The 23115-nt window shown below is 50.1% G+C and overlaps 1 protein-coding gene across 5 annotated transcripts in view; it reads right to left on the bottom strand.

The window, feature by feature from the left end:
• The window catches only part of LOC144115314 (uncharacterized), a 259667-nt gene that overhangs the window by 227565 nt on the left and 8987 nt on the right, over positions 1-23115 (bottom strand). For 3 of the 5 annotated variants that reach the window (XR_013311352.1, XR_013311354.1, XM_077649646.1), the window contains exons 3-4: positions 19899-19998; positions 10152-13228 (exon numbers count right to left, since the gene is read on the bottom strand). Coding sequence is in view for 1 of the 5 variants with exons in the window: in XM_077649646.1 (XP_077505772.1) it covers positions 10152-10543 (392 nt within the window). In the remaining 4 variants the exon portion in view is untranslated. The remainder of the gene's footprint in view (positions 1-10151; positions 13229-19898; positions 19999-23115) is intronic. The other 2 variants (XR_013311356.1, XR_013311355.1) reach the window with 1 other exon arrangement.

The following is a 23115-nucleotide window of genomic DNA, read 5'->3' as shown; positions in this document are numbered from 1 at the left end:
ACCTATCTCATGTGAACGGAGAACACAGGTCCAGAATTGAAACCCTCATCGCGAGGAATAGCGCAGTGTTTTCTGCACACAGGACCGATCTCGGACACTGTCAGGCCATTAAACACAAGATATACACCGGCGACGCCCCTCCTGTCTACCGCCGGGCATATCGGATCCCCTTTGCTAAGAGGGAAGAAATGGAAACCCAGGTCGGCGACCTCCTGACCGCGGGTGTCATTAAGCATTCAACCTCGCCTTGGGGAGCACCGGCCTTATTAGTAGAGAAGCCCGACGGCAGCTACCGGTTCGTGGTAGACTACAGAGACCTGAACAAGGCGACACGAGTAGATCCTTACCCCCTGCCAAATATCCACGAAACCCTCTCCCAGCTTGGGAAAGCCAAGTACTTTACGGTTGTAGACATGGCTAGTGGATATTGGCAGATAGAGATGGACGCTAAAGATAGAGAAAAAACCGCTTTTAACACGCCCACGGGCCACTATGAGTGGAACAGGATGCCAATGGGGCTCGTGAACAGCGCGGCGGTCTGGCAAAGGACAGCCGATGTAATACTGGCAGGGTTGCTCGGTAAGCTGTGTCACGTATACTTCGACGACATTATTATATACAGCGAGTTTTTCAAGGAGCACCTACAGGACATTGAACGAGTGTTCAAGAGAGTAGGGGGAGCCTGCCTTAAGTTAAAACCATCGAAATGCCAATTTCTGAAGCCGGAAGTCAAATACCTGGGACACATTGTCTCAGCTAACGGCGTGCACCCCGACCCCGGAAAGGTAAAGTGCGTGGAGGAATTCTCAACCTCTACCAGTGAAACCGAAGTCCGCCAATTTCTGGGGCTGGTCACTTACTACCGTCGCCACATCTCAGACTTCGCTAAGATAGCTAAACCATTGACAAGGCTAACGAGCAAGGTGCCCTTTGAATGGACGCCAGAGGCAGAGGCCGCTTTCAAAGCGTTGAAGAGAAAGCTAACTGAAGCCCCCATTTTGCGGTTCCCCGACTTTGGTCAACCTTTCACACTCGCGACCGATGCTTCTAAGCACGCAGTCGGAGCCATCTTGTCCCAGATCCACGACGGGGTAGAATGCCCGGTCGCTTACGCGAGTAGGCAGCTGAATGCAGCTGAAAAAAATTACGGCGCGACAGAGCAAGAGTGCCTAGCGGTGGTGTGGGCAGTGCGTCATTTCCGCTGTTACCTATACTGCCGCCATTTCCAGATTGTGACAGACTGCCAGCCATTGAAATGGCTCATGAATGTGAGAGACCCCAGTTCGAGGTTAGCCCGTTGGAATCTGCTTCTGCAGGAGTACGATTTCGAGGTCATCCATCGCGCAGGAAGAACAAACCAAAATGCGGATGCCCTCAGCCGTGCAACAGTAGCAGGCGTGTCTTATCTATTTCCCTCGATCGAGGAAGCTATACTTCAGGATGAACAAAGGAAGGACCACTTCTTATTCAAGAAGATAGAGGAGTGCAACAACTCCGCAGGCGGGATTAGCGGTCGCTACCATACCGACCAGTACGGCACCCTTAGGTTTCGGAACAAGAGAAGCTCAGAGGAAGGTCGCGTGGTCATACCACCGTCGATGAGAGAAGAGATTTTGAGGTTGCACCACGACTCGCCCTGGGCAGGGCACCTTGGCGTTCGAAAGACGCAGGAAAGGATCGCAAAGAACTACTTCTGGCATGAGATGAAAAAAGACATAACATGCTACTGCAAGCAGTGTAAATCATGCGAACTTCGCAGAGTCCCCAAAGGCAGGCCAGCAGCGCCATTGCAGATCTTTCCAGACGTTCACCGGCCGTTTGAGCGAACCGCAATGGATATTGTGGGGCCGCTACCGTGCACAACCTCTGGCAGGCGGTACATTCTAGTGCTCGTGGACCATCTGACTCGATACGCCGAAACGTTCGCTTTAGAGAATCAGACAGCCGAGACGGTGGCGAGGGCGTTCACCGAGGGGGTAGTATTGCGACATGGAGCACCTAAACAGCTGCTAACCGATCAAGGGGCTAACTTCACGGGGCGGCTTATGAAAGACGTGTACGATCTCCTCGGTGTCAAGAAGCTCCAGACGACCGCTTATCACCCAGAGTGCAATGGCGCGGTGGAAACGTTGAACCAGACCCTAATGCAGATTTTGTCTCACTATGTTGAAAATGACCAGCGCGACTGGGACCTCTGGCTTCCTTACGCGACCTTTGCCTACAACTCGGCCGTCCAAGAGGGAACGCGAATGAGCCCGTTTTCACTTTTGTATGGCAGGGATCCAGTGATCCCAGGCGCGGCTTGTGAGGGACCCAGGGGCCATTATGGCACGCTGCAGGACTATCGCGAAGAACTTGTACAGAGGCTAATCTCCGCCCACGAGGTCGCGTCGAAGGCGCTACGCAGCGCGGCAAAAGCACGCAAAAGACGGCAGGGGGTTGTCAGTAAAAACTCTGACCTCCAGGTGGGTGATCAAGTTTACATGCAAGTAAATGTCACCCCGCGCGGCCTTTCGAAGAAACTGCATGCGAAATGGACAGATCCTTTTGAGGTAATCGAAAAATTGTCTGACGTCACGGTTCGTCTCCGGCACACGAGAACGCGCAAAGAGAAATTTGTGCACGTGAATAAACTCCGTCTGGCCGAGGACAGCGAGATCACTGACGCCCAGCAACACTCGCTGCCGGCATCGTCGCCAACAGGGCCGGACGCTCCGCCAGCACCCGCATACGAGACCCTCGATGCAGGCATCCCGCCTGAGGCTTTTCTCGATTTGGAAATTCCAGAGCAGGCAGCTACCGTCGACGAACGGGCGCAGGGCCACGATTAGGCGTTGCGAAGCCGAGGGCCACTTCCCGTCCCTCCTTATTAAGCTTATCGGCATGGCAGGCCGACCGGAAGGCACCTGGCTATGCTACGGGGTACTGTTTCGTAAATACGTACTTATTGCTCCAGTTTCCAAGTCTGAGAGGCGCTTACATGCCTCCGGACATGCTCTGGTACAGCGCGGGTAACTGCATTGTGATGTGTTCCTGGCTGCTAACTTAATTTCCCGCTAGAGTGGTGTTGCCCCTAGGGAGGCGACGGTCTGCACGAGAGACTGATGAGTGATGTGGACGACCGAACGGCCTCTAAGAAGTTTCCAGATGTGACGTGTAGTGGTGGTGACGAACGCCCATTAATAAGTAGCCAGTGCTTGAAAGTAAACAGAATGTGCCTGACTGAATGCGGCCCTTATCAAGAATTTTGCCTCTGGAAAATTCTTCCAAGAAGAGGGGATTGTGATGTGCGCTATGGCTTACGCTTTGTAGCCTTGCCGCCGGCGGCAGTGTTCCGACCCGGCTGGCAAGCACCGTCGCTGCCTCTGACGCGCCTGCAGACTTCCACCCCAGCACAGGTCAGCGCACCCAACGTAGGGAGCCGGCATGCGCCTCACGAGAATGGGACAGGCGTGACGACTTTGCCGGGGAAGCTGAGTGCGGCGCAATTCCCCGAACAGCGCATTCCTGTGGACCGACGGAAGAAACACCGAGTGGCGGCGACGGCGGAAGGATGACGGCGCCAACCCACCGCCCGCATGCACCTGAGATGCCCGCGGCAAGCCAAAGAATTCGCGACTGAAAGGCGCCATGATCCCCCCTTGCCTGGGGGTGTTTCGGTGGTGTGTGCGCAGTCACGTGCTGAGGGCGGAGCCTAGGAAGAAGCCCAAGACTTTGGACTCGACCAGCGACCGCGGGTTCCCTGGCTAGGTGCGTAGGGAAGACGAACGGAACAAAAACCAGAGGGCAGTGGGAGGACAGGGGAGTTCCGTCCGGGTGGTCGCGATCGACCCTGAGCTGCTGAGCCATCCCATGGTCCCGTGATGGAGCTGATGCCGCCCCTCGACTCCACAAGAAGCCCCCTCTCATCACCGGGTGAGCAGATCGCCGACCCCCTTCAGGCAACCACAGCTGACGATTAAATATTTTCCTTACCAGTCAGTTGTGATGTTGACTCGTTCACTCCCGCCCTCTGCACAAATCCGACGGCAACCCACCGGGTTGCGAATTGTGACCCCTCATTGGGGCCGTCACAGAGCCGCCATTGATTCGGCAGTTCCTACGGCCACCGCAAGGCCCCCCACTGCCACGAGGACCCACTTCGCCCACTCGACAAGAGGAGGCTGGGGAATGCGGTACGAGACCGGGATTTGCCGCGATCTCGGCCGCTAAAATGGCCGGAGTCGCCATGCACACACGAGCCTATGTTTTCGGCGATCGCGAACCCGAGGAGGGCAGTTATGATGGACAACGGTGTCTACTACAACCTGGCGTATCTGACGTTCCCCCAGAACCACGAATGCATTGCCCGGCCCGTATGGCACTGTGACGATTGAATACCCGATGACGGCTTTGCACAATGACCGAGCCTGCTGCACCTGTGGCCAACAGCCAGCCACTGGGCGGCGGGCCAATGCCTTCCCTACTCGAGGTTCTTCCTCCATGATATGGTTTTTACAGGATGACTCATGTGGTATCTGTGACCGGGAGGGCTTTACCCTAAACGCTTCAACCTGCTTGCTATTGGGTGTCTACGTATACAATGGGTTATATTATGGCAATGAGGAAGGAAAGTGTGAACAGCGTGCTTGATCATGACTGCGGCACTTCAGGCTTAAGTGTAATGCTCATGTTATATAAAGCGGAAGTGTCACGGAGAGCTAATAGCTCTGAGGCGATAGGAACAATAACCAGCCGCCTCGGTGACTACTCATGTGTCAAGCCCTATAGCAACCATTGTACAGCATCTGGCAGCGAGGAACAGCTAATGTGTGACCACTGTGAGTGTCCAGGCGAGACGCTGCCTGCTTTTCTATGACACGTAGCATGACTAACACCCTCATTTCAGCAAAGCCGGTCTGAGCCCCTAAAGCAAGCTGTACAATGAAAGTGTAATTTTTCTCTAAAGTATATTTCTTTCTCGTCCAGCTCCAATGCAGGGTGCATGCCAGAAGGATGTCTCACAATCCACCAGTCTACGTGGGGCCAGCTCTCATCCGCTTGGCCAACCTGGAGGGAGCAAGGGGGCGCTTCTCAGGCAAGACCATCGACTATCGAGCCCCTTGCACGAGCTCTGAAGTGCACACATGTCACCAAGCCCAGGAGCTGTCTGTATGGAATGAATTTCTGCAATATGTGGAGGCTGAATTGCAGCTTGTGCCGAGAAAATCCGGGATTCTCCATTTGGTCCGCACTAAAGGCGTCGGCCGTCATTTTCACCAGTTAAGCGCAACTCAAGTGCACCAAACCGTCACCGTTATTTATTGGCTCCTGCGAAATCATCATTGCATTGTGTCTTTTGAAGCACATCCCGACATCCTTCGGATGTATCCCGCTATCTTTACGAGAATCCTCTACAGAAACATAAAACTGAAAGTACTGAAGCTCGGAATGCAACGCACCGGTTTTCTCGAGCGCTTTCGCATGGCCGTCCCCTATATGACATACCTGCAAGAGCTGCAATGCAGATCGAATGAATCGTGTCCAGCTAAGCTCCTCACAGCAGTGTCCAGACTTCTGCGCAATACCACATCATTAACTGCATTGAGTACATCCGCTCCTAACATTGATGGCCATCCCGCAGAAAAGACTTTCTTTGTAGCCCTTTCAGAGGACTCGACTCTACAGGAGCTTGCCCTGGTATTCGACACAAGCAGGTTTTCCAAAACTACATAAAATCGACAGCGACGCTAAAATGTCTATCGATTACAGCAGCTTCACAAAGCCGGTCAGAGGCGTGGATAGGAAGCATTCTGAAAGGATTACTCCTCAATAAATCCCTGACCTCCATAACTCTAAAAAATTTTCTAACTGACCATATATGAGTTCAGATTCTAACAAAGGCCATGCTAAAAAACAGAGTGCTGCAAATTCTCGATATTGAATCACTCAGAGCAATCTCCACACGTCAACTTCGAAGCGTTGGGGAGAGATGCATCGCAGCAATCATACGGAATGAATCGCTAAAACAGCTGAGCCTACCACCCGACATCTTCGAACCGGGCTTATGGAATTATTTTTTTAAGGAAATGCCAAAACAAAGAACTTTGATAATAAATATCTTGTCAGACATTGAAAACAGGCCACTGATGGCAGTTGCTTGCAAAGTACTCAAGGAAAGTAGCACTGAAGAGACAGTTTGCTCCGAGACCAGGAGCTGTGACTGGAAGATCAGTCCTGAGGAAAGCGAAGCATTTTCTGAAATCTGCCTCTCCAACCACTCAATTTCAACGTTTGAGGATGTAACCTCGACGGAGTAACCTCGGAGTAACCTCGGAGTAACCTCGACGCTACGAGAACTGAATATCTTCGCTTGGTCTCGTGGGAGCACCGACGATATTTTCAACTACAGCTGGGCCCGGATTCTTCTATCACTCGTATGGAATTCAAGCATTGTTGATTTGGAAGTTTTAGTGATTAACATGGATGTGGAAAATCTCAAAAGGAAATCTCGCTGGCACCGTTGAGGCAAGCCAGAGCATCAGACGTCTGAACATGATGATGGTACCACGTCAAAAATCAATCATCTTTCTTCGGCGCTTCTCGGCGGGCATTACTGCGAACTACATGTTAACTCGAGTTGTTCTACTCACCCGGATAGAACCATCTGACGATTGGTTCTGTGTCATGGATACGGCTCGGAGGAACTCAGACCTCGTGAACCGTGCTATAGTATTCGTGACAGCTTCAAGGTTTGACAAGTAAGTAAACTCTGTACTGTGGAGTGACCTCTCAACTAGTACTCCCTTACAAAAATGATCTGTAGACAGTCTATAGATTTCTTAGACTCTATTGCCTTCCTATGGCTATTTCTTTCTGTCTATTCGTAGTCTATACACAAAAGTCTGCTAAAAGTGTTTGGCCATAAATCAATACATTGTCTATAGACTGTCTATAGGATTTGTGTTGCCTATAGACTGTTCTTTAGGGTTTGTCTAAGAGAGTCTGTAGACTTTATAGACAGAAGTCAATGGACAGTCTATAGTATGGACCGTCTATAGAGTGTCTAAAGAAATTTTTGTGAGGGCGTACTACGCCTAAGTTTTTAATAAAGCATCATCACCGAACTCAATAAATACGCTAAGGTGCACTACAAATTAAGAAGTTTGAATCCTGAGGCGGGTACAATTTTTAACATTGACCAGAAAAAAACAAACTTTGACAGCTGAAGAGATAGCGAACAAATGTGGATTGAGAACTCTTCCTATCCATTTTATGACGAATATGTGCCGGAGTTTTTCAGAATTATTGGGTGTCAAGCTGCTTCGCGCCTCATGCTCTTCAAATTCTGATTGTGTCAGAGAAATTCCTATCAATTGTTTGTAAGGAGTTTGGCTCTCAGGCACGATTACTTCTTGAATGCAATGCTGTAGTTACAGTAATGACACTGTGGCTTATATAGTATTTATAACAATTAGCGTTTCGGAAGTTGGGCAATTTTATGGTGTCGCCTTTATTTTTTTTCGCTGTCGGTTGTGGAGGCTTCCTAGAGTCCTAGGGTCCGTATTCCAACTATCGTAGTTTTTGAAACCTTACTTTTCGGCCATACCTGATTGGCCAAAACGAGGCAAGAGGGTGTAGTGGCTCGGACACAATGAAAAGTTTTTTTACGAAACCAAACAGGGGATCACACGTGGCGGAGACTCCCATTGAAGCTCAAGGACTCCAATAAGATAAACAGCCAAAATGGCAGCGCACTCTGAAGAGCAACATCTTGCTTTGTGCTCGATTAGTCGATTCCTCGTTTTAGAAGTCCCTCAATATTTAGCCCTACAGAATAAGTTTTGTGATATTCACGCTTAGGTTCCGGTTATTTACTCCCCGAAAACGGGGTGTGGTGTTTGAAGTCTGTAGTCTAGTGTTGGCAGCTATAATCACTGTGGTGCTTGCAACTGGGCCACGTCGTCATAAGCCAAGTAACCGTGAAGCTAGCAGTCGCGGCAGGGGTCACAGTCATGTAACCGGAAGAGGTTCATTAAAATAGAGCTTTCAGCACCAGCTAATGATGGTCTCATCATGTGTACGCGGCACTTGATTTCAGCCAAGGTGGCGTAATAAGAGAGACGCATCAGAGCTGTGGTCACGCAGTAGCCAGATGCGTATTTCGGGCTCCAACCAATCGGCGCGGGCATGCGTGGTCATGTCTGCTACGTTTTTCGAGTGCTCGCCCGTGGGAGAGCCGTGGCCGTTAGGAAACCGCTTCGAACCGGGATTCGAACCCTGTACATCCCACACAGGAGGGGATATCCTGTTGCCAGGCGGTCAGGACTCGCTGCAATTGCGTCTCGCATACAACGAGCAAAGACTGAAGCGTTAATCGCAGTGAATTGGGCCTTGACTTTCTCTTCAAATGCTTCGCTCCGCTTCTTAAGACTATGCTTACGCTTTACACACTCTAAACACGCACACACCTATATCGGAGTAAGAAGGAAGTAAGCTGTGCATTACCCGACTCCCTTTCATGTAGTGCGCTAGAGGAGAGCTCACTCTGTTTTTAATCCTTTCTGTTTAGTGTGTAAGTCGGCAGGTTTAACTTGGTGTAGCATGTGATACTCGACCCCATAGCGAGAGTTGATGCACTAACCCTGAACGGGGTCTTTCTTCAAATGCTTCGCTCCGCTTCTAAAGACTATGCTTACGCTTTACACACTCTAAACACGCACACACCTATATGGGAGTAAGAAGGAAGTAAGCTGTGCTTTACCCGACTCCCTTTCATGTAGTGCGCTAGAGGAGAGCTCACTCTGTTTTTAATCCTTTCTGTTTAGTTTGTAAGTCGGCAGGATTAACTTGGTGTAGCATGTGATACTCGACCCCATAGCGAGAGTTGATGCACTTACCCTGAACGGGGTCTTAGATAGGGGAGAACACAGCTAGTGCCGATATCCTCGTGGCTGTGAAATACTTTTTCAGTCATATTACGCCTGTGGAGAGGAGGGTAGCCGAGCAGCTGGGCTTCCGAACTCAAAGCATGCCTGAGCTTGGATTTCACGCGGGTTACGCTAAGCACGCGTTAAAGGCAGAGCCAAGACAAAAAGGTTAGACAGATCGCACACCGCTCCTCGTTAATAAATCGAAAATTGGCCTTGTGCACAGTTTCCGAGAAGTGTGCAGCAGAAAATAAATACTCGTAATAGAGGCCATGTAGGCTTGCTGTTCGTTAGCCCGTCTTACTTGTGGCGCTCTACTTCTTCGCAAGTTTTTCATTAAGACCACAGTAGCAGTAGGAAGCTATCGTTTTTTTTTTTTGCAGGGCAGTAGCGCTCTATATATGCGCGACTCAGACTGAACAACCTAAAGAATTTTAAACCATTAGTATAATTGTTGACCAAACAGCATGTACTGACGGCCTTAAAAAAACAAGCAGTCTTAAGTTGGCAGAATAAATACTGAAAATGAATGAAGTTTTTGGTACCTGTACGGGTCCCGGAATATGGCACCTGTTTTAACGTCTATTCTGCCATTTGGCAAGCAGCAGTTCGCTCTTGCCGTCATGCCTTTTCCTCTACAGACGAAATCTTATCGAACCCCGCACGTATACCGTTGACTGTTCCTAGTTAAACAACTTCAACAAATGCAACACTCCTCTGTACCTCAACATTTTATCTGGCGGGCTGCTACTCCAGCATCGTTAACGACGGGTACTGAATGATATAACTTTTGCCTTTAACTCTGAGAAAGTGGAGCGCTCCATTGAACGGAAACAGCGGTCAAAAGCATCCTGTGCAGGCCGCAGGCATACAGCAGCGAACATAAAGGTTGCCTCTGAGACGGTCCTATGCCCTGGAATACACCTATGATAAAGTGAACGATTGAGGAGGAAGCCTCAGTGTGCTTGCCAACGTTTCGACAAGAGGACTTGTCTTCGCCCAGACAAAGGCCAGTCCTGTTGTCGAAACGTTGGCAAGCGCAGTGATGCTTTGCCCTTCCTCGTTGACTTTGTGACTATCAAGAATCATCTGCCCAACCTCCCGCTACCATGGACTGGTATATGCCTGGAGGTCCAGCCGTCTCTTACTGATTTACAAGAAGCGTTACTGCAACGGCTGGTCGCACTTGAGCCACAGGCCCCAAAAACTCCCTCTCCCGGAAAAAGAGAGCGAAGGACTCACTGCAGCTCCAGGTACACGTGCTGTACACGAAGCGCCCTCTGCAAGCTTTTGTGGATCGCCTGTACCACCAGTTGAACCAGTTTTCCCAGAGGCCTGCGGACGGTGGTTGCAGCGGGGAGCAGCTTGGCCAGGAGACCCGGAGGGAGCTTGGGCACGGTGCACGTGTCGTCGAGGCTGGACGTGTTGCGGGTGTAGCGGGACCACTTGCCGCGCTGAAGAAAATGCCCGGCCACAGTGATGACGTGGTTAGACTTCATTCCGACGCTTAGCGGAAGTCTCTCCTCGCACGCGAAAAGCCTTGCGTGCCTTCTGTCAATCAAGAGAGCTCTCCTTACTTTATTAATGTGCCCAATTTCGTGGCAGTGTTTTAAGTGGGGCAACAGGGTGCACATTTATACAGCATCTCACAAATCCGGCCTTGTCAACAGGGGGGATGTGGCACAGTGCAGAAATTGAAATGCTGTGCCCAAGGGTACACTCTAAACAAAAAGAAGAAAAAAGGGGGTAAGCTGTCTCTCACTACACCCGCTTACATAAAGGGAAGAGCACTAGAGGAGAGCTTACTCCCAGTTTACTCCTCTGTAGGCGTATTCGTGTTTAGAGTGGACGTGCCACTTGCGTAAATGCCACAACTATGTAAAGAAACGACAGTGCGATGCAAGAATAATGTACAGCAGCCATGTACAACTTCCAATCTGGCAACTTGTAATATGGGATCTGAAGTTCAAAAAAAAAAGATTCTTAGAATTTCTCTTCTCAGATAATACGCGTGAAACTCGGTCTGGAGAACTAATTACACTTAGCATCGTTACTCGCTAGACGAACTCGGCATCGCGACCTTACTCTTCTAGCCTGTATATTCGCTAAAGCAGACACAGGCTTCCGTTCTTTGGACGCACAGTAGCAGACCAGAATTAGCTAAAGCGCTTCCCCGTGAGGTCTAACCAGATGGTGCTCTTATTTTAGAGCGAAAGCTCATCTTCACGATCAGAGCTACAAAAGCCGATTCGCCGCTAAAGCCTTGACCTTTACCTCGAAAAAACTAAACATTAAAATAAATTTTGCCACCACTGCGATTCAAACCTTTGCTGGCGCGAATCGTTCAGCTTCACTGCTCACTGCCCGACAGCTCTATCTTTTTTTCTTTATTGCATGGAAATAAAACCCGCTAGGTTAGCAAATGCTTTACAGGAATGCATTATTTTTCGCAATGCAGAGACGTATTCTCATGTCTTCCTAAACTGCAACTTCACCAGCACATCAAATTGTGGGGGACATACACATACGTCAAGAATTGGCAACCATTCAGACAGCCGGTCCTGCGAAGCATAAACACCCCGCACCAAGGCGCACTGTTCACTGAACACAGGCTTATATGAACAAGGTGGTTCTGCGTGTCGATCCATCATGCGGCTCTTCCACAGGTAAAAAGTTCAATCAGCGTCAATAGATCGCACAGAATACCGGAGTCTTTCAGGACAGGCAAGAGCCTTATACTGTAAGGCGAGATCTTAACGCCCTTTTTGACTATTCGCTGCAGTATGTAACATAAAAACTTTGAATCACGGGATGGCTTCAGTAGCGAATTCGACAAAATGTTTTTGTCATTTTTCCGTCACCAATCGATCAATCAATCAGTCAGTCGATCTATCAATGAATAGATGAGCCAGTCTATGATAAATAAATGACATCATTCATTCAGTCTATCGATAAATAAAGCAATATAATAACTGATCAAACTGGCAGACCAGCATATCATTCAATCAACAAACCAGTAAATCTATCATTCTGCCAAATGAATGATTAATCGCCCAATTGATTGATAATCAGCCAGTTGACTGACCAGTTGATCAACACTAAATTAAATCAATCAGTCGATTGACCAATAAATCAATCGACTGATCAAATAATCAATAAACCAGTCAGTCATTCTATTAATCCTTTATTGAATGGATCAATCAGACTATGAAATCTATCATTCCGATGATTCATTCAATCAAATGAATGATCAATCGGTCAACTGATCAACAAATTACATCAATAAGTCGATCTACGAATCAGTCAGTCAATCAGCGAAATGACTGATCAATTGAAATACATCAAATAATATTATTTGATCGACCAATCAATTAGTTAACCACTAAGTCAGTCAGGCTAATGATTAATTAATAAATGAATTACAAAGACTATCTAATGAATCAATCATATCATTCATTCAGTCAATCAATCAAGTGATCAGAACATTGATTCCTGGTGCAGTCGATGGGACATGAAGCTTAACAATGAGAAAACAGTCTTCATGAAAGTAACCAATAAAAGGAATAACCTATCAGTTGCGTATAACCTTCCATCTCACCAGCTTGAAGAAGTTAACGAATACAAATACCTAGGTGTTACTCTAACCAGTGATCTTAGCTGGAATAAACGCATATCAAACATATGTACATCATGTTTCAAGAAACTCTGCTTCCTCAGGCATGAAGTAAAAGCTGACCCTGCTAGTGCAAAGCTCCTAGCCTACATGTCCATCATTAGGCCTAAACTATAGTACGCATACACTGTCTGGGACCGTTACACAAAACATAACATCGACATGTTGGAAACGATTCAGCGAAAATCTGTTAGATTCATTTTTAACAAATACCGCTCCACTGACTCACGAACCGCTCTGATGGCGCAACACAACGTACAGACACTGCAAACACGAAGAAAAATTCAAAGGTTGAAGCTACTTTTCTTACTCAAAAATAAACTTTCCATGAGCTCTGATCCATTTATTTAACCCAGCACAAGACTAACAAGAAATCATCACCTGGAATCACTTACACCGTACAATGCTAGGATCGATGTTTTTAAATATTCATTCTTTCCGCGCACAATAACACAATGGAATGGATTCCAACCTGATCTACTAAACAAAATCAATGCCTTTGACAAAATTGCTTGTTGACAGTTGCTGCGCGCTTGTTTCTTGTTCTGTGCCATTATTTTCATATTTGTTCTGCGATGTCATTTGCTGTATTTCTTTTATGCCTTTTTGCCCCTGCTGCCAGGATCCATTTAGGGTCTGCAGTATACTGTAAATAAATAAATAAATGAATAAAAAAAAATATATATCAATCATTTGACCAATCATCAATCAAACATCCAAATAATTTATTACATGGTCAATTCATTGATCATTTGGTCAATTTACAAACAATCAAATTAATTCAATCAATTGATCAGCAATAATTGACTACTTCAATCAATAGATAGTCAATCACTAATGAATTAATCAGTCAATCAAATTATTAATCACTTGGTCAAGTGATCACACACCAAAATTAATGACTCAGTCAGTTGATCTACAGATGACTTAATGAATTGATCAACCATTCTATCAAATAAAGCAATCAGATCATTATATTGCTACGGTTGTGCTTGTGCTTGGAACGCTCGTGCTTGGTGCGCTCGCGCTTGGAACGCGAAGAGGACGAAGTGCGTTTTCTGCTGCTGGGCTTCGCGTGCCCGGTTGTTCGGCTGCGTGGCTGTAAGCTGTTTCCCTGTAAATATATTTTTCCCTTTTGGTGTGCACATCTTCACGTTACATTATTGGTGGAGGTGCTGGGTACAGCCACAGCAAGCACGGAACTTCGCAGCGGTCGTCAGCTCGCCGGCTCTTCAACCATGACCGGCGAAGGGGCCGCTCCGTCGGCGTCCGCCAACCCGGCGTTCATCATTGCCCATCCGAGAGATCCTGGGACCTTCAACGGAACGGACGGCGTCGACGTGGAGGACTGGCTCGCAATGTACGAGCGCGTGAGCACACACAACAGGTGGGACCCGACCCTAAAGTTGGCCAACGTCATCTTCTACCTGACGGGCACTGCCAGGGTATGGTTCGAGACCCACGAGGATGAACTCACCAGCTGGGATCTCTGCAAGCGCAAGCTTTGTGACCTGTTTGGTAAGCCATTCGGGCGTCAGCTCGCTGCGAAGAAGGAGCTCGCATGCCGTGCACAAACGTCCACAGAGTCCTATGTATCATACATTCAGGACATATTAGCTCTCTGCATGAAAGTCGACGCCACTATGTCAGAGTGCGACAAAGTAGGTCACGTGCTCAAAGGCATCGCAGATGACGCCTTTAACCTTCTTGTATACAAGGACTGCGGAACGGTTGACGCAATCATCAAGGAATGCCGCCGGTTCGAACGAGCGAAGAGCCGCCGAATTTCTCCGCAGTTCACGCGGTTGCCGAATACGACTGCGACGTCGTCCTGTGTAGACTCGACTCCACCGAGCCGTCTGCCGACATCTGAGAGCCTGACACGACTTGTGCGCCAAGAAGTAGAGGCAATGTCCCCCGTTGCGTTTCATCCACCCGCAACAGACAGTACTCCAGCAGTATCCCTTATACAGGCTGTCGTTCGCAAAGAATTTGCCAATCTTGGGATTCAACCTGTTTGCTCAGTTAGTGCCCCATATGCTCGCCGCATGTCCCCGGAGCTCGGTTCTGAACGTGCATACTACCCTCGACGCAGCCGCAATCCAGATGAATGGAGAACACCTGATGACAGGCCCATCTGCTTTAACTGCTCCCGAGTTGGCCACATATCTCGACACTGCCGAAGCCGTCCGTCCTCGACCTACAGCCGCTACCCGCCGGGTTCTGCATATTCCCGCCGCTCTCCCTCGCCCTCAGAAACGACCTCTTCTGGCCACAACGCTCAGACCCCGCTTACCAACCGTTCGTCGTCACCTCAGCGCCGTCGATCTCCATCGCCCCGACCTCGCCGCCCTTCGTCGCCGGCCCCATATGCCCGCTCCCGGTCGGAAAACTGATGGCTGCAGCGTCTGGGGGTGATGCTGCTCTGACGACCCGACCAGAAAACCCTCCTTTAACTCTTCATGCTCATCGGAACATCCTTAACGTCGACGTGGACGGGGTCCCTGTTACCGCTCTGATCGACACTGGAGCGCACGTCTCAGTCATGAATGCTCGTCTTCGCCGTCGCCTAAGGAAAGTGCTCACTCCTGCCCCCTCAACTGTGGTCCGTGTTGCAGATGGCGGTATGTCTATTGTCGTCGGAATGTGTACTGCTCGTGTTTCAATAGCCGGCCGCCATACTTCTGTGCTCTTCACTGTCCTCGAACACTGCCCTCATGACATCATTCTCGGCCTTGACTTTCTCACCGACCATTCCGCCCTTATAGATTGCGCCACAAGCATCGTTCAACTCGCTCTACCTGTTCCTTCAGAGCCACCGGATCCAATTGTTCACCGACTGTGCACCACCGACTTTGTCCGCCTGGACCCCGATGCCACCACTTATGTCCGTTTCTCCTCGGTCCCGCCAGTTCCCGATGGTGACTACATCATTACTCCGGTTCCTGATGTGCCCTTTACACGCAGTGTTGCCCTTGCGCATACAGTTGTCACCATGTCGGCAAATCAAGCGTCCCTTCCGGTTCTCAACTTTGCCTCTTACGTTCAGCCGCTCCCACAAGGTATGTCGCTCGCCACGCTGTGCCCTGCTGCCGAATGCGTCGTATCGGCGGTGAGAAGCGTCCCACCCTCGTCGAACTGCTGCGACTCTGACGTCCCACCACCTGATGAATATGCAAAAATGATTGCTGCTGACCTCTTACCAGGGCAAGCTCACGACCTTCGGTATCTTCTGTCGTCTTTTCGCGACATCTTTGACTTCGATGACCGCCCTTTGGTTCGAACATCTGTGGTCACGCATCGCATCAACACCGGTGACGCAGCTCCTATTCACAGACGACCCTACAGAGTGTCCAGTACAGAACGCACCATCATACAGCAAGAGGTGGACAAGATGCTCAGTAAAGACATCATAGAGCCCTCGTCGAGCCCTTGGGCCTCACCAGTTGTGCTGGTTAAAAAGAAGGACGGCAGCTGGCGCTTTTGCGTTGATTACCGGCACCTAAACAACATAACAAAAAAAGACGTCTATCCACTCCCAAGAATAGACGATGCTTTGGACTGCCTTCACGGAGCCAAATTTTTCTCTTCAATTGACCTTCGGTCCGGGTATTGGCAAATCTCTGTTGATGACAATGACCGCGAAAAGACGGCATTCGTCACACCAGACGGCTTATATCAGTTTAAAGTTATGCCATTCGGTCTCTGTAATGCGCCTGCTACCTTCGAAAGAATGATGGACTCCTTGCTTCGCGACTTTAAATGGTCCACATGTCTATGTTACCTCGACGATGTTGTGGTTTTTTCGCCCACGTTTACCACGCACCTCGAAAGACTGGCGAGCATTCTTTCTGTCTTCCGTCGAGCCGGGCTACAGCTCAATTCGTCGAAATGTCAATTCGGTCGCCGCCAACTCACCATTCTCGGACATCTAGTCGACGCTTCTGGTGTCCGCCCGGATCCTGTTAAAGTTAAAGCCGTCAAGGACTTCCCTATTCCCCAGTCGTCTATGGATGTGCGCAGCTTCGTCGGCCTCTGCTCGTACTTCCGCCGTTTCATCAAAAATTTTGCCGGCACCGCTCGCCCCCTGACCGACCTTCTAAAGAAAGACACCCCTTTTACCTGGGGCCCTGCCCAAGAGGAGGCCTTTTCTTCGCTAGTCGACTTACTCACCTCCCCACCTATTCTGGCCCATTTTGATCCGTCGGCTCCGACTGAAGTTCGCACAGACGCCTGCGGTTATGGGATTGGCGCCGTGCTAGCCCAACGTCACCAAGGGCAAGAACGCGTTATTGCATATGCCAGCCGCCTCCTTTCTACAGCTGAGCGAAATTACTCAATTACAGAGCGCGAGTGTCTAGCTCTTGTTTGGGCCGTAGCTAAGTTCCGACCGTACCTGTTTGGCCGTCCATTCTCCGTAGTGACCGATCACCACGCCCTTTGTTGGCTGTCTTCACTGAAAGACCCCACAGGCCGGCTCGGACGTTGGACGTTGCGCCTCCAAGAGTATTCTTACACTGTTCATTACAAGTCAGGGCGTCTCCATCAAGACGCCGACTGCCTGTCTCGGCACCCTGTAGAGCCGCCTGATCCTGGAGACAACGACCTCGGCCCGTGCCTCTTCGCTATCTCCGATCTGGTTAACATCGCGGACGAGCAGCGACAAGACTCTTCCTTGCGTATTCTCCTTGATCGCCTCAACTGTGCCAGCCGAGATCCTTCATTGCAACTGTTCGTCATTCAGGATGGCGTCCTATACCGCCGCAACCTTCGTCCTGACGGACCTCCGCTCCTGCTAGTCGTTCCCCAGCGTCTCCGTTCATCTGTCCTAGCGGAACTACACGACCTACCGACCGCAGGCCACCTCGGCGTCTCCCGCACATACGATCGGGTCCGACGCCGCTTCTTTTGGCCTGGTCTGTACCGCTCTGTTCGGCGTTACGTTGCCTCCTGCGACCTCTGTCAACGCAGGAAGAGACCATCAACGTTGCCTGCTGGCCTTCTACAGCCTATTGACGTACCTCTCGAACCATTCTACCGTGTTGGACTCGACCTTCTCGGACCTTTCCCGACGTCCTGCTCCGGCAACCGTTGGATTGCTGTCGCGACCGACTATGCGACCCGGTACGCTATCACGCGTGCGTTACCAACAAGTTGCGCAACCGATGTCGCCGACTTCCTATTGCAGAACGTAATCCTTCACCACGGCGCTCCACACCAATTGCTGACGGACCGCGGCCGCTACTTTTTGTCCCGAGTAGTTGACGATATCCTCCGGTCCTGTGGCACGCAGCATAAGCTCACTACAGCTTACCATCCCCAGACGAACGGGCTTACCGAGCGCTTCAACAGGACTCTGACCGATATGCTATCCATGTATGTCTCGCCCGACCACCGCGATTGGGACGTTGCCTTGCCTTATGTAACATTTGCTTATAATTCGTCGCGGCATGATACCACCGGCTATTCTCCTTTCTACCTTCTGTTTGGTCGGCATCCTGCGCTGCCATTGGATACATTACTACCGAGTTCTACTGCCTCGACCACAGAGTATGCACGTGACGCCATCTCCCGAGCAACTATGGCCCGTGAAATCGCCCGAGACCGGCTCACCGCATCTCAGACTTACCAGAAGTCAGTTTACGACCGCCGGCATCGCCCAGTACACTATCCGCCGGGCTCACTCGTCCTCCTTTGGTCTCCTTCTCGCCATGTCGGTCTCTCCGAGAAACTTCTACGTCAGTACAGTGGCCCTTATCGAGTTCTCCGTCAGGTGACCGACGTGACCTACGAGATTACACCTCTTCATGCTCCGACGTCGTCCACTAGCCCTTTGACTGACGTCGTTCATGTAGTCCGTCTCAAACCGTACCACACGCCTGCTACATCATCCACTTAGCACCGGGACGGTGCTTTTGCCGCCGGGAGTTATGCTACGGTTGTGCTTGTGCTTGGAACGCTCGTGCTTGGTGCGCTCGCGCTTGGAACGCGAAGAGGACGAAGTGCGTTTTCTGCTGCTGGGCTTCGCGTGCCCGGTTGTTCGGCTGCGTGGCTGTAAGCTGTTTCCCTGTAAATATATTTTTCCCTTTTGGTGTGCACATCTTCACGTTACAATATCAATCGATCAATCAATGAGCCCCACCACAGCAGTCCAATCATTAAGGCACTCAATCGCTGGACCCGGAGACAGGGGCTTGATCCCGGCCGCGGTTGAATGGAGGCGAAGAAAATGGAGCCCATGTACTTCGTGATTCCAGCACACGTTAAGGAAAAACCACATGGTCGATATTAATCCGAAACTTTTCACTACACTACCCCAATCCTCATAGCCTACGTCACTCTGTGGCCAGAGAGCCACGATTAACACATCTTTTGAGACTGCCCCGCAGACCCACCGCCCGAAGAATTCCAGAAGCGTATAAGCTCCCAAAAGCAGGACACGCTGCTAGCCAGCTCTAATTCGGATGTGCAGTCGTCCACAGACCTATGTAGAGCGCTCCAAATCCTTTCCGGCTGCGCTCCGCAGCACGCAGAGCGCTCTAGACAGGTCTGTGGACATCAGTACAAGTCCGGGTCAAACCACGAGCCCAAGAGTTCGCGTTCAGCACCGACTGAGGGCCATCTCGTGGGGTCGATAGAACCCATCAGTCCCAGTACCGATTTCAAAGTTTTATGACTGACTGACTGGGACGTTAAACCCTATCTGCTAAGAAGGGGAGAAAGTTGGGCAAGTTTATTATAATGCATGGGTGAAAAGAGGCAAAAAAAGAAACACGGAGGAAGAAAAAAACACAAGGACAAGTCCATTTTCAACCATGCCCATATAAATCGGCAATGATTAAATAAGTTATTCACTTCATGAATTCGAAAATAAACCAAATCACAATATTCAACGAGTTATGTCACAATCTGCCCAAATGTTAATATTAATATACAAACTAATAAAGAATGTGGGCAAACCAGCTGAATAAATAAAATCATGCCTGCCCGGCGCGCCAATCAAGCCAAGTTTCAGGAATAACGGCCGCCACGTCACCTCGCTGGAGCGGAGGATGGCTCGCGCCACGCGTCACCTCACTAACACGCACACCTGAGCGGGCGCTATTGAAATACCGTCACAAGCATCCACACACCTGCGCGAGCGAGCGCCGATAAGAAGCGCGCCTAAATAGCAGCGCAGAGGCGTGAAACTAGCAACAATACGCCGTGGACAACATAAAGATAGGCTTAGCGCGACCCGGTCCCGGTGACCTTGACAGCCCGCGGAGGACAAGAAAGTAGGTCAATATGGCAGCTCTCCGCCCAGCACCACTTACCACGAAGCTTGGCTCGACGTCTCTCTGCCTTCTCACGCTTCGGCCTTCTGGTCTCACGCTTGGGCCTCAGACGGCTTGAAGGCGTCCATCATCTCCGAATCTGCAAAAGAAGAAAAATGCGCACTGTTAATCGGGGCATCAAATCGGGAACGTATCTGCGACCAACCGTCGCTAACCAGAGTCCGTCGCGTTATGAAGAGATGCCCCTTTAGCAGACGATACCAGGGTATCGCTCATTAATGTCTGAGCACGATCGGGCGCAATTAAACTAATAAGAGACAAAAGCAAAGACAGTCTTGATGGTGGACGCCTGTACCAGCGCGAAGGAGCTATGACCATATTTGGTATTGGCGACGGACGCTGATTTCAAGGGCCTGCGTTTTGTTCTGTGCATCTTTAACGGGGTTTTTGGAGATGAGCTTTACGACAGTTTGGAAACCGGAAATTGTTTTTATTAGTACTCTGCTCTGATCAAAAGAAATGGCATTTCTCAGCGGCATGATGTCTTTGTGGGTAGGACAATAAGTCAAAGTTATGGACGAAGCCTAATAAAAAAGTCGCGGAATGAAATTCTGATACCCTGCGTCTACAGGATTGTGTGGCAATGACTGCTGTATTTTATAAGCAAAATAAAAAAAGGACAATTACTGCTTTTTTTTTATGAACCACGAAAGAAGGCAGTTAATTAGCGCTTTGAAGTGGTAATATTATCTTTCAAACTGAGACACAACAACAAAACAGCGCAGTTGATCAGCAAAGCTGGTTACGGGGAATCATTGCAGCAGCTTCTCGGTCATACTATCATAAAAGCGGCTGCATTTCACATTATCTTACGGCTTAAATGAAGGCGTTATTGCTATTAATACCTCAAATGATTAAGACACGTGGCACTGTAGTAGAAAATCTGCTATCATACTTGGCTCGTGGGGGGATCGCCAAGGTGCGCGGACGCGTTCACATCGGCTGTCTTCAACACATGATTTCACAGCGATTTCAATCGCACTTCACCGCCAATATTTCACCAACATATCGGTGAAGTCGAGAGGCATCGGCGGATACCCAGTTTTGAGGTGGGCCACCATTCCTTGCAGAGATATTGAACTTTCTACGCACCGACCACGCCTTAGCCTCACTACGTTTAGGCGTGTACGTCAGACGCTAGGCCTAGCCGGCGCAACAGCTCGCGCGCGCTACCGACGGACACAGTTCCACGTATACGGACTCTTTCCAACGATGCGGCACAAGCCAACGATAGTGACTCAAGGATGAACGTGCAAGTGAAGGGGCAAGATGAAATTACCAATGAAGCCGGATGGAAGACCGCCGGAGCGCGGCGTTCGAGACCCCGAGATCGCAGTGCGAATTCGACGCACGACATCGACGCAAGAACGAACATGCCTGGCATCGGCCAGCAAGGTACGAAACCCAAGCATGTCAAAGGAAAGGTTATCAAAGCGGGACGCATTCCCAGACTACCGAAGGAGGAAATCAAAATCGTGGTTCAGCCAAAAGGTTGCCTCGACGTCGTTAAGGTCGGTGCCCCGGCGGTCACCGCCACAATCTTCGCGGCCACCGGCATAACGGGAGGCGAAAGTGCGGAACACACGGTCTATCTGAACTTACACCAGAACATCGTCGTCGTCAGCACACCGAAACGAACGAACGCGGACCGCTATCCCAAAAAGCGACCAATTCACATCCAAGGAACATCGCACGATAACGCGTACAAAGCAGCACCCGATAATTCAACCAAGGGAGTGATTCGTGGCATCCCCATTGAGGACGGACCCCGAGCACTGCATGAGAACATCGTAAACCCTAGAAACCCACTGGCACTGGCGGCCGAACGCATAGGCACTACGACCACGGTTGTAATTGCCTTCGACGGACTCGTCAGGTACGGTGCAACACTCGTCCGTTGCACGTTGTATCGCAAGCAAATTGACATGTTACCAGTGCGGACAACTCGGCCACCACATAGACGTTTGCCCAAATTCCGCCAACCTATTTTCATGGGTTGTGGAGTTCGCAACCCAGACCAGGGACACCAATGCTCGCCGAAGTGTAACCTGTGCGGCGGTGCTCACATGACGGCCGAAAAGGCCTGCAAAGAAAGGTACAAGACTCCGTACGTGATTCGCAGGCGACTATGGAAGCGCCAAAACGCACATGCCCAACTGACACAGCAAGACTTCCCGCCCATCCAGCTGCACAGACCCAGATCCACATCGCGATCGCGTGGCCTGTCCCGGTCCCGAAGCCGGCAAAGACACAGCCACTCTCCGACAAGATCGAGATCCAGGACACCAACTCCCGGATAAAAGGTGAGCTGGGTGAACACTGTCCGGGGCATCGCGTGGGAGGGGGTCTTAACAGCACCTACAGTCCCAGAGCAAAATCAAAAAGCCGATAATGGCATTTTAGAGGCGCTAAGGAAAGAGAACGCAGAAATGGAAAAGAGAACGCAGTAATGCGCGAACAAGTACAAAAGCTAATGCAAGAGATGCGAGAACTCAGACGCAACCGTGCCGTGGTGGAACAAAGCAAACAGAATGCACAACAGCAGGTACCGGCGAGCGTTCCTGACGCGGATGCGCCCGTCCCGAAGAAACGGGCGATACAACAACAGCACGAGGGCAGTTTCGAGAGCCAGGTGCGGGCGGAAATTACATCAAGAAAATGTGAAGTGATGATGAATTTTTATGGCGCAAGGGCATCTGAGGCCAAAGACTGCCATGGCACAAGGTATTTTCGATTTCTCATGGTGGGGTCAAAGACCCATTTCCCAAGCATTTCACTCTAAATAAGCCGAGCACCAGACCAGGGGAAAGCTTGTACCCATTGTATCACCGGTGGGTACCCGGCGGCACTGGGGATCGAATCCCGCAACTCCCGCATGCGAGGCGGATGCTCAACCACTTGGCCACCGCTGCGGTAGACATCAAGAAAATGCTATGCACCATTGAGACCCTACACGCAACAGTCCTCGGACTCGCAAACAGGACCACTAACCTCGAAGGAAACATGCAAATAATAATGAATCGCTTCGTATTCCCGCAACACGGACACGCACCGGCGAGCAGTGATGCGGGACCGAGCCACCATCAAGGGCAGCTGGGTAACCTGCATCAGCATCAACATGGCCAACGATAAACAAGGGATAGTGATATGGCAGTGGAACCGCCGCGGCTTCGCCGGCAAAATGCGGTTCTACAGC

Source organism: Amblyomma americanum, chromosome 1 (assembly GCF_052857255.1).
Source record: "Amblyomma americanum isolate KBUSLIRL-KWMA chromosome 1, ASM5285725v1, whole genome shotgun sequence".
NCBI classification, from domain to species: domain Eukaryota; kingdom Metazoa; phylum Arthropoda; class Arachnida; order Ixodida; family Ixodidae; genus Amblyomma; species Amblyomma americanum.
Note: the sequence above shows the minus strand (reverse complement) of the source record. Positions and strands in the feature narration are given on the sequence as shown.